General features: G+C 46.5%; 1 protein-coding gene across 7 annotated transcripts in view; it reads right to left on the bottom strand.

The window, feature by feature from the left end:
- Positions 1 to 3,789: 3,789 nt before the first annotated feature.
- Positions 3,790 to 19,224, bottom strand: part of CHD2 (chromodomain helicase DNA binding protein 2) — a 71,620-nt gene continuing 56,185 nt past the window's right edge. For 5 of the 7 annotated variants that reach the window (XM_080351365.1, XM_080351371.1, XM_080351367.1 and 2 more), the window contains 15 exons: positions 18,878 to 19,051; positions 17,780 to 17,955; positions 16,269 to 16,310; positions 15,157 to 15,296; positions 14,643 to 14,781; positions 14,354 to 14,504; positions 12,930 to 13,052; positions 12,519 to 12,647; positions 11,642 to 11,782; positions 10,303 to 10,437; positions 9,341 to 9,519; positions 8,842 to 8,941; positions 8,082 to 8,298; positions 7,463 to 7,712; positions 3,790 to 7,349 (listed from right to left, as the gene is read on the bottom strand). In XM_080351365.1, coding sequence (XP_080207491.1) covers positions 7,016 to 7,349; positions 7,463 to 7,712; positions 8,082 to 8,298; positions 8,842 to 8,941; positions 9,341 to 9,519; positions 10,303 to 10,437; positions 11,642 to 11,782; positions 12,519 to 12,647; positions 12,930 to 13,052; positions 14,354 to 14,504; positions 14,643 to 14,781; positions 15,157 to 15,296; positions 16,269 to 16,310; positions 17,780 to 17,955; positions 18,878 to 19,051 — 2,430 coding nt within the window. In that variant the 3' untranslated portion in view covers positions 3,790 to 7,015. The remainder of the gene's footprint in view (positions 7,350 to 7,462; positions 7,713 to 8,081; positions 8,299 to 8,841; positions 8,942 to 9,340; positions 9,520 to 10,302; positions 10,438 to 11,641; positions 11,783 to 12,518; positions 12,648 to 12,929; positions 13,053 to 14,353; positions 14,505 to 14,642; positions 14,782 to 15,156; positions 15,297 to 16,268; positions 16,311 to 17,779; positions 17,956 to 18,877; positions 19,052 to 19,224) is intronic. The other 2 variants (XM_080351368.1, XM_080351369.1) reach the window with 2 other exon arrangements.

Raw genomic sequence — 19,224 nt, 5'->3', positions numbered from 1 at the left:
ATGTTTAAGGAAAGAAAAGAAACAAAAAGATGTGTTTACTACTTTGTTCCTTGCTTTGTTTGCTGGTGCCCCAGGTATTCTGTTTAGGGAGATTTTGAAATAAGGATATCACAGTTTGGAAGCGCTGTGGAGAGCAACCACTGGACTGCAGCACAGGACAGTTTATCTTCCCGATGCACTAATTTCCCAACCAGGCTGATTTGGACTTTTTGTTTCCTTTGTTAAACAATAAAGTTTTAGTCTTCCCTAGAAATTCAAAACACAAGTTTTGAAAGTCAAAAATTGTCACTTAGGAAGAGGAAACTTCTTTTTTTTCTTGCTGTATTACCCCATAGATAAAAAGCGGCTGTGCAAATCACCGCTCCGAAAACACGGACCTTCTTGAAAGCGGCCTTAGCTGGCCAAGCCACAATATGCCAACAAGTCAATACTTCCCTTAAGACCTCTTTTTCCTATAAAGCAATCACCCTAGGGCACAATGCACTGTGGTTTAGGGGTAATTTCCAGCCAGGGAAAGTCTATTTGATTATGGGGTGGCTCAGTCCCACTGTCCAGGTGAGCGTCCAGTGGTGGCCAGCTGTCGTACGCTGGTTGGGGTATCCCTATTTTAGAAGCAAACAGTGAAGCACTTTATTTTGTTGTGTTTGACCCAGTTTTGTTTAAAGGTGAAGTGTGGCCAAGAAAGACCCAATTCTTGGAAACAAAAGAAATACGTAGGCAAAGGGGGGGGTGTTACAACAAAGGCCCCCCCCACCTCCTCCCTGCATTGAGACCCATGGGAGTGTCACCATGTGTATATACTGTAAATTATTTATTGAGAAAAACACAAGTAAAGTTTGAGTTTTTTTGACAGTAAATGAGTGGGTCTCGTTCTGTTCTCAGTGTGCTGGATGATGCTGTTCACCACAGAGGATGCAAATGCCACCCCATTTCTGCATTCACTAAAGCAGACTCCTTCTGTCTGTAACCCAAGGATTCTTTGAGTCCTAAATTTTCCTGAGAATTTCACTCTGGGGTTTTATTTATCTACAGACAAATGAGAGAAAAAAAAAAGGGGGGGGGGGGGGGGGGGTACAGGGGGAGGAAATATAGAGTGTGTTTCAAAAAGATGGACGCAATTTGAAATCACTATATCTTTGAAATTGCGTCCACCTTTTTGAAACACCTTGTAGATGATAAAGCATTGGAGGATCGGTGGGAAAGGAGTCATGCAGCGATGGAGTCCAAGCGGGTACCATGGGCCTTCCCCTGCGCCCTCATCTCCCCTTTCTTGGGCATTGCTCTTGGCCCCAGTCAGGTCTGTTACTGCCCTCTAATGAAGGAAACTAAAACTGCAATTGTTTTGGTCCATTTTCCCTCCTTGAAGAGCTGAAGGGCTCCTTGCTCCTGCAGCTGGGGCCAGGGAGATGCTGAGGTTGGGCAGGGCGCTGACACCAGTTGAGAACACAGATTATTTGGGCAAATCAACCCAAAGACACCCAGCGACAGCGATGTGAGACCTGACCTCCCCATCCTTCAGAGCCCTGAAGAACCAGTAGCTTCCTGGAAGATCCAAACCCACTTTCTCTGCCACCACTTGCACCAGCTCACAAGAGCTCGGCTTTAGCCAAATCTGTGAATTCGTAAAAACCGCCCAGAGCATGGGGGCTCTAGGGGCCTTCTGTTGGTCACTAACAGTCCCCTGCTCACCAGCCTTGGGCAGGGGGCAGGCAGCAAGAGCACATCTGCATCTCCTGGTGGGGCAAAGAGCTGGATGTAAAGGGATGGTGATCCCTGAGGGACTGGGGTGTCCTTGTCCTTGTCAATCACGTGTAGCACTGAACCTTCCCCAGGAGGTGAGCAGGGAAGGCATAGGCTGTGCCAGGACACCAGGGCAGTGATGGCAGCAATGACCCTATGGCACATCCAAGAGGTTCACGTTGCTCTCCAGGTCATGCGTGAGGGTGCAGCCCCTGGAGGCTCCAAGGTCCCGTCCTACCCTTCTGCCTGAAGCACATGGTCCTGTGATGTTTGGCTGCTGAAGTGCCACAGCCTGATGTCTCAGCTTCGGTTTCAAGCCCCGTTCAGGCTTTGCCTGCCCATCCTCTGGCCCCAGCCCAGAGCCCTGGCTGCTCGGAGCTGCAGCCACCCAGCCGCTTTTCACTCCAGCCTGTCTGGCATAACCACAGCTGCAGAGTATGTTCACCAAAAGATGGGGTTTTGCTGGGAACCGGCTGCCCTCTAGAGGGTCCGCTCTTGCACAGCGTAAAGCAAAAAGGGGGGGCTTCTCTATCACCCCATCCCTGGCTGGAGCGGGTGTGAGACAGGGCTGTGGGTCCTGCTCTCCACGGCTGTGAGGTGGCTGCCCTGACCACTTTGGACAATGGGATAAGCCAGTGGCAGTGACCGCAGATCCAGCCTGTGCAACATGGACACAGTCCAGCCCTGGTCCTGTCCTGCCCAGCACCCTGTCCTGCACAGCATTCCGTGGCTTCATGGAGGGGACATTCCTGTGGGACCGACTGGACCTGCCCTGATGGGAAGATCATCCCCACCCTGATGAAAAATCATTTCCATCCCTGGCAACATCTCAGGCCAGGCTTGACAGGGCTCTCAGCAACCTGATCTGGGTGAAGATGTCCCTGCTCATGGCAGGGGTTGGACTGGATGGAGCTTTGAAGGTCCCTTCCAACCCAAACTATTCTACAAAGATGCAGGAGGTTGCATCACACCAAGGGGTTATTTCCCCATCAGCTTTCATGGGGGGTCAGGTTTTAACCATTTGCATTGTGGTGCTGCAGATGCGACGGGCGTGGGGATGCCGATGTCCTCCAGCATCAAGGCACCGGCGTTCTTACCTGTTGCACTGCTCTGGTTCCTCAGGCCCTCGCTTCTCCAGCTTTCCTGTGGGTACCCCTGGGTAAGAGATGAATTGAAAACATCACCTGCCTCAAACAGATTCAATTCACCCCCCCGTGCTGCAGGCAGGGACACCCACACCAGCTCCCCATAGCCCCCGCGTCTCCCCCCAGCCGAGCCCCCTCTCCCTGACGCAGCCCCACAGCTACCAGCCAGTCAATCTTTCCATTAGGAAATCCCATTTTTCAGGGGCATATATAATAACTCAGCTGTGAAATTTTCACTCTAGTCTGAAACTTGGCTCAGCAGCAGAGAGGCTGGGAAGGGCTGGATGCAGGTGTGAAAAGCCCTTTTTACAATGAGCCCTTATAACTTGGGAGAAATGGCTTTAATCCTGCAATGTGTCATGTTGTGTGGGCTTCAGTGTGAATGGGTGGAGGGGAAAAACCAAAAACCAAAGCAGCCCCCAAGATGCCATCACATGCCACCTGGGAAGAGGCAAGTCCTGCCCAACAGAGCGGAGAACACCGATGCAATGGAACAGCACTTCTACAGAAAGGGGAATTCTCCCCAGAAAGGGTCAAAAAGAAGTTTACACACCCCCAGAGATCCAGAAAACATGGAGACTGGATAGACACGCAAATGCTGGTATCGTTCCAGTAAAGTCCTGGTGGAAATGGGTGAGGAAACGCACGGCTTCTCCTGGTGGGGTGGAAATTCCCATCCAAAGGGGTTTCCAAGTCTCTATCACCACAGACTGTGAAACTATGTGAAACAGCCAAGAAGAACATGCTTATTCCTGCTCAGTTAAAATATCCATCCTGGCATGCCCTGTGATCCCACAACAGCCCCGGTTTTAGGGGCTGCAGGACCCCCCGGACACACCATGCTGGCGCGGTTCTGAAAATCTCAGTAACACTTTTTAATATACAAGAATCAAAAGTACAGCAGTTTTACAACGTAGGAAAATTTAATACATACTATATAAACAACATATTTACATCAGAAATCACTAGGACAGTGGCATTTTTTCACAAATATAAATTAATATTAATTACTGTTTTTAGTCAACAGGTTTAAAAGTCCACATTTTTACAGTAAGAGTCCTTCTCTCCCCGGAGGGGAGGCGGAGGTCGGGAGGAAACGGGTGAAAGCAGAATAGCATTTTTGTGTGGATCACCTACACTGTTCACTTAAGCACTTCAGAGAGATGTTAAGAATCCACTTTGGTTGGGCACCGCATTGTCTGTCCACAGCAGGTTTTGGTCTGCAGGACTTCCATCCTGTGAACTCACAACTTTACACCATTTCCAAAGGGGTCAGGCTGAAAAATTACTTTTTAAATTATTATAATTATTAAATAAAAACCCAGCAAGTTGCTACTTTTTCCTGCAAAGAGGCTAGAGGGGATCCCGCAGCTGGTTTGGAAGGAAGAGCTGTACCAGATGTTGACACAAACACCACAGTGAAGTTTATGGCTGTGGACCTGTCCCCTCCAATCCCACTCACACCCAAGTGACTGTGTCTGGTTATGGTCCCTACATCAAGGGGACATCAAATGCGTGTGTGTGTGCTCAGGGAGGACTTTCTCCCAAATCTAGTTCTTCAGCTTCATTAAAGCCAACGCCAGCGAAGACCCACCTGCCATGAGTGAACAAAACTATGTGACTTCAGTATCAGGCTAATGTGACAGTGGGAACAGCTCTTCAGTGGACATGGGTAAAGCTTTTGCTGTTCCACAAGCAGGAAACCCCAACCAACCTCATACCAGGAACCCAGGATGAGCAGAAACCCCCACATCTGGGCACAGAAAATGCTTCTTGCTGGGGTTCAAAGTTTTCCTGCACCAACCGTAACACTGGTCTGGCCAGTATTGCCTTTTGCTATAAGTGTATGGCACAAACTTCCCAGCACAATAGCACCACTTGGTGAACAAAAAGAGCAATTCTCTTTGCCCCTCCAAGGTGTCTTCCATTTTCACATTAAAAGCTAATACCTCTGAAAAGAAAGGACCTCTGTCGAATACCACAGCAAGTGCGCCTGCAATCACAGCTTAGTGAGAAACGTCGCAAAAAACACTCTATCTCAACACCTCCCATCACCCGTCAGCTCCAAGGGGTCGGTGGAAGACTTGTCTCCTCCTGGGCAGGTAAACACAAGGGTAACACTTTCTCAGGGCAATTCAACACTGCCCGTATGGGTTCTGCCCTCCAAGGAAGCAAAACTGCCCTGCGGTTGGTGGAAATCTTGCAAAATAAAAACAAAAGGGGAGCAAACCACTTCCCACGTGTCCCGTTAAAGCAGTGGGTTCAGAAAGGAGTGAGTGACGGCAAGAGATTTGGGGACATGGGGGTATTAGTGTTGGTTTGTGTGCGCCTCCCAAGGCACGGGCTGGAGTTGGGAAGCCAGCCCTGAACACCCATCTCCCCTCAGACTTTCCGGGGAAAGGACATCACAGCTTATTCGGGTCAGATACTGGCATCTTAATATGAGGCCCAGGTCCTGTCCCCCACCAAAACCAGGAGTCTGGAACAACCCAATCTTTAACCCTGAGCTCTGGGAGATGATGCATCCCCAGACACCACGCTCCAAGCAGCCCGGCTGCTGGGAGAGCTTTGTGGTCTCCAGGGATGTGACTCTACAAACAAAGGCCTAGGACCTGAAAAATCATCACCCAAGCTACTTCTGGCCAGCAAATCTGTGCACAACCCCTCCCACCACACCACAGTCTCCAGGATGGACGCTGTTCTGCATCATACACTGTGGCTCGAATACTTGGAGGAGTGTTTGCTCTGAAGTCCACTGAGCTGGGCTGTAGACCCCTCTTCTCCCTCTGCCATGCTGCGCTCTTAAAACATTTGCTCCAAGGATTTTTAAGGACTCAGTCCCGAATTCCTCATTCTCTCCCTGCTAACTTAGGTGCTAAGTCCTCAGGCACATTTCCAGTTTAGCCAGAAGGTTGTTCAGTGCAGGTACTTTTAGCAATTCCGAGTTCCTGCTGACTGCTGGAAGGGTGGCAGGAAGGTGACCGTCGGCTGAACAGTGATCAGGCCACTGGATTCCTATTTAAGTCTGCACTACCTTATCCTTTGGTTGCAGTAAAGGTTTGCTGTCACTGTTTCACAAAGCGCAGAGAGGAATTACTTGCCCAAAGACTGGAGCACTTCAGTGGCAAGGAGATGAGGAGCTTCAGGATCTCCAGATGCCCAGAGCCACCTTTTGACCTTGCAGCTCCCAGCCAGCATCTGTTAGTTCCTGGGCCATCCAAGCTGTCCATGTCAGAAGAAGAAGAGGAGCTTTGTTAGGAATTCCTGAGCCCTGTCCACTGGGAAATACTGTTCTCAATTCAGTTTCTTTCCTACTGGTCAGAAGTGAACTAAGCCTTTGCTAAGGGGGTCTTTTCTTCACATATCCCAAAGACCCCCAGAGTCAAGATTTGCCAGTTCCAGCCCTGAGGGGGAAGGAAGATGCCCTGCATCTTGCATCTCTTCTGTTGCAGGGGACACAACAGCACTCAAAGCAGAGCCAGCTTCTTGAAATGGATAAAGACACAAGAAATGATAATGTGGCCAGAAAAGCAATGGATCGTCACCAGCATGGCTGCAACTCCTTTGGAGTCACTCTGTAGGGACATAAGTACCTCCTTCAACCAAGCTTGGCTGCTGAGGGACTTTCCTGTCCCTTCTTTAACCAAGCTTGGCTGCTGAGGGACTCTTCTGTCCCTCTTTGACTATCTTCCCATTGCCCTGTGCTGGTTACACACAAAGCCCAGCCCAACCAGTTTATCCCCAATCCCAAAGCAGCATCTGTCATATAAGATTAAGTCAGAGCAGGCACACAGCCTTCTGCACAATCCTAAGCAGCATCGATCCGCCTTCTTGGTCTGGGGAAACACTGGTTGGGGATAATTCCCTTGGGTCCATTGGAATGGGGAAAACAAAAACAATACAAAAACAAAACAAAAGAATGAGGCAGCAAGGCTGGTTCCAAACGTTCAATAGTAGAAGAGGGGAAAGGAAACGAGAATCCAAACCAGAACAAAGAACTAACGAAAATCTTCCTCCAACTGCTCCTCCAAAATCCTCCTTGACCCAGCAAGATGATAGCAGCATGTTCAAAGTTTCTTGTTGCATCAAACCAGGTATTTCAGATGTTCGCTTTCCCCCTCTCAGTCACTTTATGCTTTCCGAATGTTCCAGTTATAATCTGGATTGTTTTTTTGTTCTAAGGACCTATCCAGAGGTGACCTGTGATCGAGAGGTGACTTGGAATCGTGGGGGGATTTCTGAGAGGGAGGCGAGCGAGGGTCCGACACCGCAGGGTGAGGTGGAGGAAGTGGCTGTTTGTAATCTCCCGATTTGTCTGTGTGGAAGGACCGGTAGTGGTCCGAAGGTCCTTGGCCATGATATCCCATGGGCGGCCTGTGATCAGACATGCGTCGGAAATCCTGCTGGTGGTAGTTCTGAGGCCTGAACTCATCGGATCGTCGACGCTTGGAATCGTGGTGGTGCCTGCAGAGAGAAAGAACGGATGGAGATCAGCTCTCCAAGGAAAGCCTGGCCACCACAGTTCGCAGCGTTGCAAACTCCTCCCAGCCTTTCTGAGATGAAAATGAATTAATTACCTGTCATAATAATCCCGGTGGCCTCTGTGGTCTCGGTCACTGTTGTATTGTTCATATGGTCTCTTGCGGGAGAGGTTATTTGGTCTGTAGTTCCCGGAGCTCCGGTGGGGATCTCCACGAGATCGCCGATCGCCGTAGTGGTGGTCCTTGTACCAGTGCTGCTCATACTGGTGGTGCCGCTCCCCACCCCACATCTGGCTGCTGTTGCCACCATAGTTGAACTTCCGATCCCTCTGCCATTCTCCTCGGTCTGCAATGAGGAAAGCACCACTAAGCGTCTTTCATACTTTAGTTTAAGCCCATTACCTCGCTGAATTATTTAAAAAATGAAAACTGTTGCTGTGTCCCTTTAGCTTTCTCCTCCCTAAACTATGCAGGCCAAATTTTATTCTTTGAATTTCTTTATGAGAAAGAAAGATAATATGCCAGCAAATATTATTCTGTCCTGTTCTTATACTCTTTTCATCACTATACCGTCCTGTTTCCTAGTCCAGCAATAAGCACAGTGATAATTTATGTTCCATCGCATCAGCTTTAAATCTGACCAGTCGCAAGTGCCAGAAGGATTTGTGTCCAAGAGCAAACAGCCATGAGGTTAGAATGGTTTTTCAGTGCTCACCTGTGTTGCTGAAATGTCTCTTGTTTGGATGGCCATAGTTGTCGCGTGGGTGTCCATGCATCTGCTGCTGGGCATGGGAAGGAGGCAGGTGGATCTTCTGGGAATGAGGATTGTGAGGCATGTGAGACTGGGACATCACAGAATCGCGGCTGGAGCCTGAAGGCTCTGGGCGGAACGGCTTCTTCATGCTGGACATGTCCTCCTTCTTCTTCTGCTCCTGCAAGGTGCAAGAGAGGGTTACAGCTCAACTGCTCTTCCACCAAAACATTCAAACTATGTGAGCAATGGCCTCATCTGGCAGGCTCTGGATTTGTCTGAAGACTCTCCGCGCTATGGGTCACCTACTCCTTTGTGAGGGCTTTGTGGATCAACTGTGCCCAAGTGTGGGATGAACACCAACAGTACAAGTGTGGTGGAGGATGGGCACGGCTCTGACGCAGCTCTGCTTCTACATCCCAACTCTACAGGGCAGCACTCCTGGGCTTCTCACTTTAAAGGTCAACTCAACGAAACGTGCCACACCAAGCAATGGTTACTCTGGGTTAGAACAACCAGGACAAAGTGTTCAGTGTTGTTAGATGAGGGGAGAAATGCCACATGGAAGAGGAGGCAAAGGCAACCAGGACTGTTTAGATGTTACGAGAAATCACAGACTGCCAGCAACAATAAAGAAAGTCCATGATAAGAGAAAAACTATTGACACTCCATGTGCAACAAGTATTAAAGACAACAACCAGAGGGAAGGCACTTCAGATCTCACCTCCTCTTCCTGCGACCTTTTCTTATGAGCCATCTTGTAGAGTTTGTGCAGTTTTCTAGCATCAAATTCTGTGAACTTTGACACAAATATCCATAGGTTCCTAGAAGGACATGAACATTTTCTGTTAATTGGTACATCAGCAGTTCAGCTGCCATCTGCTTTCAAACCAACATCAGATCAGTTCTGTCCTCTCTGGAAAACAGTCTCAGCTCAGGACAGGATGATCAGGAGAGTTGGAACAAAGTTCTTCAAAGTAAAATAAAGAGGTTTGCACTGGTTTATCTAAACTAGTTCTGAAATCAATTTAAATGAAACCAGCACAGCTTGCAGATAAGACCTGCACCTGAGACTGGTCATGGACTTAGTGGGCTAGAGAATGCAAGATTTTGCAGGTTAAATAAGAGGAAAGTGGCACACTCATCCACATGAAACCCAGCAGCCTCTGACTACCATTTTAAAACATCATAGACCAGCCAAAGAAACCAAAATGATCCCTCACCTTCTCCATAGCTTGATATGATCCTGGTCAGTGTAGGCTTTAAGGCACTCTGAGATGCGGTCCCCAATTTTTAGGAGGCAGTTTCGTGTGTGCTCTAGCTGTTCTTGAACCGTCAGTCCCTTATCAGGCTTATCGAGTTGCTTCAGTGCTTTTTTCACTGGTCTCATCCTTTCCTTGCACTTGAAAAAGCAATAGAGAGCAGAAAGTGATTCATTTGGCACAGGGCTCTACACTGTTCCCTTGTTAATCAGACAGAGCTCGAAGAAGTTCATTAGCATGAGACATTAGCTTTATCAGACCATTAGGCAAAGAGAAAACAGCTATGAAAACAGCAATTTGTTAGACATGCTGCAGAAAACAATAAGGAAAAGACAAGAGTCTCCCCACCCCCACTGCCCACCCCTTCTAGAAGGAAACAACTTGTAACTGCACATCATCTGTGATTTGCTCTTGTGCAGATCCCACGGCAGGCGGGGAAGCGTAACCGAGCACCAGCGCGCTGAATCAACAGCCCTGGCTGGATAAGTGCTCACTCCATAGCCTCCCTGTCCATCCCCATCTGCGGTCGCTTTAATCTATTGCTTTTACCCAAACTGAAAGACATGAGATGAAAGCACCATCTTTTTTCAGTTGTACGCATCAATACTGTGCGCAGACATAAATCAGACGGGTTTGTGCTGCCTGACTGGACCTTTCACACATCACAGAGGGAAAATAAAAGAAAAAAAAAAAAGACAAAAAATAACACAGGACCTGCAGCAAATACAGAGATTTGAATTTAGATAACTGTTTTTAAGAAGCGGTATTTCAGTATTTCCCTGTGCAAGTTAGGCCAAGGAGAGTCTACCGTGACAACTTTTACTAAAAGGCTATTTTTACAACAAGCTTTGCAGGCACCTTTGCTGCAAGAGCATTTACACAACCAGGGAAGTGCTCTCCCATCTCCCGAGGAAAATACTCACTATGCTGAATGTTTCTTGGTCCAGATCATCGTCCTCGTCTTCTCCAATGGGGATGGGTTCACTCCCTGCTGTAATGTGGACAGGACCTTGCGATCTCTTCGCTTTACTTCCAGATTTGGCTTCACCACCTTTTGGCTTTACAAGGACAAATCACACACATCACATGATGAGCCAGACTGCAGGATCCCAAGCCATCCAACCAAAAACTTCCACACTATTGCTACTGGGAGTTGTTAAATCCCAGGCACTGCTCCTACAACTTTCCTCCCAAGATCTCAAACTGTTTAGCTGCAATGTCTCTATTTAGCTTTATGTCATCCCTGTCGAAGCTGAGAGAAATCAGAGCCAACATTCTGGACACTAATACAATATTCATACTCAAGGAGAGAAAACCAACATTGAAGACTTTGAAGCAAGGTTAAGCTAAAGATTATATATCCATTGCAAAGGACAGAGCTCAGAGTAGCCTCATGTCTATGAGGATCTGCAACTTCAGGTCATGTCACTAGTCCTCAGACCCTCTGGAAAGTCACCCCAAATCACAGCCTGTCAGTGTAAATTTTGACTTATTTATCTGCAGTCAGAGCCCTTTAGAGTCAAAGTCACACCAAAAATCACAGGAAAGCAAACTTTTCCCTACATAGGCAACACAATGTCTTGGTTTGCACTTATGACCTCAGTGTCAAAACACACTGGGCATGTAGTACATACCTGTTCCTTGGACAGGTACTTCAAGTCATTATTACAGAAGCCTTTACCCCACTTCCAATCTCAACCCAGCCTCAGGGCAGTTGTACCCAAAAGTCAAGGGTCATTTTAGTCCACAACATACCATTGATGATGAAACATTCATTCTGGTGAGTCCTCAACAGTCACAAGGACAACTCACAGTCTCGATGGTGTGGACAGTTAGGTTCTTTGGAGTGAATTTAAATAAGAGGAGAATACAGACAAGGAGCTGCCAACCCTGTGATAAATCACAGCTGAACAGAACTTTGATTTGAGTGCTCCAGGCTCTTCCCAATTTCTTCCTTAACATTAGCTATTTGGCCATATCGCTGGCACAGGGACAGCTGTATTTTAAAGGCAGTCTGACAAAATTTCTTCCTTTTTGCCCACATTCCACCAGGCTTTAGGATAACATTGCCTTTTCCACTTTTTGCTGCAATTCTTCAGAAAAAGAATTCAGGAGGGCTGAAAAAGGGATACCACCTCACCCCACAGTGCTCCATTGATGTCTCTTCACATAGGGCTTTTAATGAATCATAAGTCTCATAGCTTGCCCTTCTGCTCAGAGAACTCCCTAGCTCTTAAACCACTCCTGAGAGTTACCACATACCTTCTCTTTCTTGTCTTTTGTCTTCTTTTTCTCTTTATCGCTTTCCTTTTCTTTCTTAGTTGTTGTCTGTTTTTCCTTGTTCTCTTTGTTCTCTTTCTTCTTCTGTTTCTTCTTCACAGGGCTCTTATCCAAGCCATCCTCCTAGAAAGTCAGTCATGGCACAGTCAGACCGAAGTCCCTCACCTCATGTACACTTTCTTCAAAAAAAAATGCAGGCAATTTATGAGCTCCATCCAAGTTTGCCCTCACACCTTCTTAAGCAGAGAGCAAGCCCTGCTTAACCAGCTGCAATCCACCCAAACCTTGACAAAAGGATATAAAAAATAGATGAGCCCCAATCTGTAACAAGCTGGCAAACTAGATGTGCTGCTTTCCTATGCCAGCCACGCTCAAGAACACTCAGCCCCTAAGGTAGATACTGATCAGCACAGGAACAAAAACCCTTAGACTACAAGCCAAACCACTCAAAGACAGAAGGTTTTCTAAGCAACAGCATGACCTTGGTGAACTCCATCTTCACCACTGGCTGACGTACTGACAAGGAGAGGGAAACAATTCTTCTTTCTCTCCTGTATAAGGGCAACAGGCTTTGTCCTGAGACAACCTTTCCTCCAAGTCAATATGTGGATGTGTGTGGCCATTCTAGGATCTCCCAAAACACTTAAAGTACTAAAAGTGCGACTGGTAAAGGTCCTTGTTTCACCCCGAGAGCTGTATATATGTTTTTGTGAGTTTGCCAATCTCCTGTGAGAAGCACCATGTAGCTCTCCCCAGTTCCACAGGGCGTTTGCTAGGGGTGCTTCTCAAATTGAGTTTCTGCAGTAGCAACATCACTTAGAGAGACCTGGAAGAGCCGTTACCCACCAAGTTGACTCACCTTGACTTCACCTTCTTCTGACTGGTTGTCAGAGTGCCGAGGAGAAGACAGTTCATTCCCATGCTCATCTTTGACTTTGGGCGCCTTGTTCTCTTTCTTTACTCGTGGTTTCCTCTTCTTCAGCTTGCCCTGGTGAAAAAACAGAAAAAGTCAGGGCAAGCAAAGAGCTACAGCTTCTTCCTGGAGACATACATCTCCTGAACATCTCGCATGAGCCTGAGTCCTTCAGTAAGTGTAATAATTACCTGTCCCTTAATAATTATCATTAAAGTATCACAATGCAATCAGACAACAGATAAGTCCCTGTTCTTTCACATAGATGATATTCAGTGACCTGGGAGCACAGACTGTCTCCGGCCATCAGCCAACCTCTCATCCCAAAACCCCCAGAATCCAGAAGCCACAACTCACCTCTTCCCCATCTTTCATGTTTTCTTTCTTGTCCAGATCTTTCTTCAACAGTTTCAGTAGATAATCAACTCGGGTCTGGAGCTGTTTTCCCTGAGGTTTCTTATCTGTCTCAACAGGCAGAATCTTTGACAAAGAAGGGGAAAAAAAATACACCCACATGAACCTACCAAAGTTTGACAAGAGAGATACACACTAGTAACAGTCCTTTCAGGCCCACCAAAGGGTTGGAGATGCTGCATCTTCTGGGGGAACAAGAAGGCTCAAGCATTTCTTGCAGGTCCCACACAGACTCTCCCTGTGTAGCCAAAAGCGAAGCTCGTAGCAAGCATCCCTCCCCTTGGCCTCTTGCAGAAGGCAGCTCTCTACATTCTCTATGATCTTTCTTGTAGGTGAGCAAAAAGAAGAAAAACAAACCTTTGCAAACTATATTTGGGACCTTGACTTGCAAAACTGATTCCACTCTCCTTGACACATCAGATCTGTTTGTGACAGCCTTGTCACAGCAGGCTGGTCCCTCTGCTAACCTGAGACATTGCTACGGCCATGATACAGATGCAGAATTTTTAGGGGAAAAGGCAGCTGCAAGGTGCCACTTTGTGGAGGGAGTATCAGTTGCCAACTAGGTTATCTTTATACTTCATTGGAAATTGGGTGGCCTGTCTCAGGCAATTGTTTCCATTGTAAAATGCTCTTCTGACCTCCACATAGGAGGGCTCTCAGCCACAGCCCAATCTTTGCTAAAAACACTAATGGGGATGTCACGGGAATGTAACATATTGGCAGCAAAGCTGGTGTAGAGATTCGTGATGTTCCTCGGCCCTGTGCTGCAGTTCGCTCTCCTTCCATTGTGCTGACACAACAGACGGCAGCTTGTTTTTAGCCTGGATTATTTCAATGCGGCCCCCAGAAACAGTTCTGATGGGAATGACTGAGGAACAGAGGAACCAGATGGAGGTTCTCCAGTTGGCTTCGCTGCCATAGCCAGTCATGTAACTAGACCCTCAAAGCTAACACAGACCCGTCTTGACATAAGCAGTTTGAAATCTGTGAAATATTATTTCCACACAGAAATTCAGACTCAGCTTCTTGTGAGATGCTCAAGGAAATATCGAGTCACAATTATGCAATGCACCCTCTATATTGTGCATGTAACCACACACGTCAGCATTACCATTTTCTTCCTGCATCATTTCAATGTGGCTCATATGGTAATATTCAGAGAAAATTTACTGCCAATCAAATAACACAACTCTGCTTTCCATCAAGCATGCAACATTCTGTGGAGGTCATTGTTTTCCTCAGTATTATTTCTTATTATTTTTGGAGTGGTTACAAACGTAAGCCTCTGTTTCTGGAGTAAATCAAACATACTCTCTATGATCACTGCAATGGACCCAATGCAAGCAACAAGCAAAGTGACCTACCTTATCAGATAACTTCAATTCCGGATCTGTTTTAATTAGCTCCCAGTTTCCATAACCGTGTTCGTAAATTCCCACTAACAAGCGAGAATCCTCCTCCACTCCCCAGTCTACATCAAAATGGGCAGCTTTGACACGGCACGTCAGGCGGTACCTGAAGGCATTTCAAACATGAGCTACTTTTAATGCTGCGGAGGATAAAGCAAATCCACATATCTAGGCTATTCTCTTTCCACTACAAAATCCAAATTCCCTGAGCCTCTTTTCGCATTGCCTACTTAGCCAAACTCACTTCTTCCTTTCTTCAGGATCTGCGGGAATGGATTTATGCAGCATTTCAAACTCTTCTTCATGTTGGATGATTGATTTCACATTGACTTGGACACCAGAAATTTTGATAGTAGGGCCTCTTCTTTTTCCAGGTCCTTTCCCTGCTCAACAATAAAACACAGCAACTAAGTGAACTCTTATGAAAAGAAGTGTCTCAGGAAAAATGTCTAGACACAACCTCTGCAACCTCTTATTTAAACATAAGGCTGTCTGCTAAAGCAGGCCCAAAATATAAGTTTTTTTCAGTAGCTCACTTAGATCTGCAATGCAAACAGCTCTCTATCATTTTCTTAAAAACACATCCAAGTACACCGATGCTGTTGCTTTAGTAGTTTTGTTCAGCTGCAACAGGCAGAGACCCAGCAGGAAATCCAGCCCAGTCCCCTTTATCTCCAAACCAACAGCACAGAACAGCCACACACAAAATCATAGAATAGTTTGAGTTGGAAGGGACTATTGAAAGTCATCTTGCTTACCTTCACCTGGATTTTCTTTCAGCTGCTCCTCGTATTCTTGCATTGCTGACACACAGCTGTTGTGGATGAGTTCCCCTAGTCGTTTCAGATCAGCCACAGACTTATCCACCAGCTCAGCATCCCGGGCAATACACTCCAGCCTGGGAAAGGGGAAAAAAGAATTGCAAGTTTTGGATTTGATACAGCATATCTGCTCTCAGACGCTTCCCGAGCAGTTGTTTCATAGCTTTTGTTAGTCAACGCTGTATATTTATGAACATATGAAACCTCCAAGAGTTGAGTTTGTGCAGGAAACAACACAGTCTTCTTTGAGATTTAACAGCTGCAGAACAGTGCAGATGCAGTTTAACTGTTCAAATCCTTTGGATATTTTACTATTAAAGCAAAGGTGAGAACTGTCTAAGGTTGGGCACAACAGGCACTCTCTGTGCCTTCCCAGTTCCATATTAACCTCCTCTGATGGTCCAAAGCTGCCATCTGCTGTCCCTTTAGCTTGGCTGAAGTTAGTAACGTTAAGGCCCACACACAAGCCTTGTGTTTCACAACAGAAGAGTACAACCAGCTGAAAAAACAGTCATTTATCACATGCAGGCATCCCTGCTTCGGCTCTGAGACCTCAGTGAAGGGGCACAGCTCTCCAGACCCCGCACATGTGCCCATCTCATAGAGCGGCTCTGCAGGCCCACGCTCAAGGACACTGTGTGCAGCTCTCCTTCCCTTCAGGAGGGATACAACAGCGAGAGAAAGATGCTCTGAATTCAGTCTTGAAGCTAATATGCACAGAGAAACTTGGCAAGCGCTTTGGGCAGCTGCTCCCTCTCCTTTCTAGGCAGAGTGGAAATGCCCCAAGGGCCAGGCTCTGCCAGGACGATGATGCTGTGTACGGCCCAGCGTCACCGCTGCTCTAAGTTGCTTTTTGGCCAGCGTTCATCTATGCCCATCAACTGAGATGTGAGGGATTGTATGGCAGCGCTTGGGTTACTGATCAGATGACGGCGAGGCTTTGTGCCATCCGCGGAGGTTGTGTCCAACACCCACAGTGTATGTCTGTGCTTAGAAATATGATGTCTCCCCGCGATAACGCTCTGGAGCAGGGCCAGGTTAGGACTTACCGTTCAAGAGGCAGTCCAAACTTCTTGTAAGCCTTGATAAACCTAAGCAAAGAAAAAAAAACCAACAAATTAAACCAACCACCAAAAAAGCTAATCCAATATCACAAATACGCTTGAATATATTAATTACAGCCTGCCACATTATCAACCTTGCATTCCACACTGATTAGTTAAGCATCACTCAGGAGTGGGAAGCCTAATTCATTAGCCTCCACAAAGAGTTTTGTGACTTTGGTTGGAGAACACCACAGCATTATTATGAATCTTGCATGTTTGACAGATGAGGAAAAAAGAAGAGGAAAGTTGTAAGTGTAGTGTAAAAAAATAAATTTGAAAGAAAGCATTGGCTCACAACATGTTGGTAATTATTAACTTCATTTTTCCAAGAAGAAAAGATGCATTAAATCAATGTCATTTGTAATTTTAATGCTCAGGCTATAAGTGTAACAACCCATAACAGAAAAGCCAAATGTGGTGCAATCCATCACTGAGGTTTTCAGACAGGGATTGCTATTTATTTTTATGTCTTATTTTTATTGTGAAAATCACTGCCATGGCTAACACACGACTTTAGGGCAAGAGTCAGACACCGTTGCTGCAGTTGAACAGTGCCTTGTGCTGGGAGCAGACCCAATGGCTTCAACTACAGATTATTTTTAATATGAGTTATTTTTTCCTTTTTTTTTTCTCCATCTTGTGCTCTTTCAGCTTCCTTCTGCTGCATCACAATAAGCTAAATGGCTGCTATAGTTCACATCACAACCCCTCTTTCCTTCTCTATGGTTTCAGCCTGGATATGGGGCAGCTAGCACAATCTGAAAAGCCTGACCATCTCCTGTATTAAAAATACATCAACTCAGATCCAGAGAAAGTCAAGGAAAACTCACAACCCTCTCTTTTCCACCTTCAGCTGAACATCTGGGCAGAGCCATAAGACAAAGATCTTTGGGAAAGGCTCAAGAGTTAGGAGATATGAGAAGAAAATAATGCTCTGGAGTTCAGCCCCCAGCTGACTTCAGGGACACAGTGCAGAAGAGGATACACAACTGCTGGGATCAGCTGGACTGGTGCTTCTCATGGGGTTAGTTTGCCAGAGTTTGGCTTTCACTTAAAGCTTAAGTCAGCAGAACAGCTGCCAAAAAACCGTCAGGAAGGCCAGAGTCCTTGGCTTCTCCAGCTCTGTGTCTCATGGCACCTAAGACCTCACATGTAATTTGGAATTAGTTTGATCCACTTGTTCCAGGAAGGGCAGTTACCAGAGGGATTAATTTGGGAAGGTAACTGCTTCGCTGCAGCCTAACTAAAGACAATCCAGTCCATTTTGCAAGGACCTGAGTGTTAAGGTCATCAGCTGGGAGCAAACTGAATTCTACAAAGGTGCAAAAGCTGGCCCAGTGAACCAGCCCCAGCTAAACCACTGACGTGCTTACAGCCTCCTGGCTGTGGTTTTCTTCACCTGCATGGAATTTCTATATTTGTTTTCTGAACTGTCTCTTGTGCACAGCACTGACCTCCTGATTTCAGCATCAGTAAATCCTTCCACGGTATCTTTTCTAACACTCCGAGGACGCCCCCTGCGCTTTGGTCTCTTCTCGTCATCAGTATCATCAGTCTCGCTTTCTGATCCAGATGATCTCTGGAGCCTTCTCTTAGTTTCTGCATCTGATTCACTGTCATTTGTCTGAGCCTGTATGCACCAGAAAAAAAACAGTACAGTTAACAACCGCTAATCTGCCAACCTTTTCTGTCCCTCCCAAGCACTGACACTATCTCATGTCCAGACTGTAAAACATCTTGGTGTCTCTTACTGAAGATGCAGAAGCCCAAGTAACCAACTCAAAGAGGCTGCACACCCTTGCAGTTTCCAGCTATCTAAGGCTCTGGTGGTGGTCTTCCCTTTAGAGCCTTCTAGAGAACAGTTTCACAACTGCATTCTGATTTACTAAGGTATAAGATCCATTAAAACACGTTGATTACCGTGGTTTTGTGCCACAGTCTCTTAAGCTGTTTCAAACAACAGGGCTCCTCAGAAATCTGGAATCAACCAACATGAATTATCCTTCTCTCTAGTTTTCACTTTAATGGTTTTCCCCAGCTTATCCCAGAGAACAGTTCATAACCCCTTAAAGTCCCATATCCCAGAACAGTTTCCTTGTACAGTCTGTTTTCTGTTGGATTGGGGTAGATCCCTTCACCTAAAAAATAACTTGGGAAGATGCCATCTCTTTTGCCTGCAAGAGACACATTTAAGCAAAAGCAGCCCAGGGAGCTAGAGAACCCAAAGAAGAGAAACAGCCACAAAACGGTATAAACTGCAGTAAAATCTGCATTATACAGTTGGATATTTTGCCCTGTGCTCACTACATGTTCTCTTTATTTTTTCTGCTAAGACAAGTCGTACCAGATCCACGAAGAGCCCTCACACTGCATTACAAACCACGGGCCCGATGCACGATGCCAACAAGAGGTTCATGTGCTGCCTCTGTGCTTTACTCCTGACCAGCTTTGGAGGAGGGAAAGAAGCACTCAGATGCCAAGAAGGCTTCCCTTGAGTGTTTCATTTGCCAGCTCTCGCCTCCAGCTTCTCAGCTCCTCGAGACAGGCTGTACCTTTTTAGTCGAGCTCCGAATTCGAGGCAGCATATAGATTTCCTCCAACTCTTTCTGTCTTTCTTCCTCCTCCACCTTTTTCCTCTGCTCCTCTGGAATAATATCATCCCAGTCCTTCTGGGACCGCTCATCCAGCTCTGGCTCTTCATCCTCCATGGTTGCAAAGTTGGCCACCTTTTATAAGCAAAGAAACACTTTTAGAAATTCCCTTTCCTGGCAGGAATATCCCAGAGCTGTCTGCTAAGCCTCAACTCCTTCCCCATAGGAATTCTGCCAACATTTCCATAACTACTTTATAATTGATCCCTATGTCACTACATTCCTGGTTCCTTGCCACATCTTTGGCT

The sequence above is a fragment of the Nesoenas mayeri genome, assembly GCF_963082525.1.
Source record: "Nesoenas mayeri genome assembly, chromosome: 11".
NCBI lineage: Eukaryota > Metazoa > Chordata > Aves > Columbiformes > Columbidae > Nesoenas > Nesoenas mayeri.
This window is presented reverse-complemented; position numbering and strand designations above follow the sequence as displayed.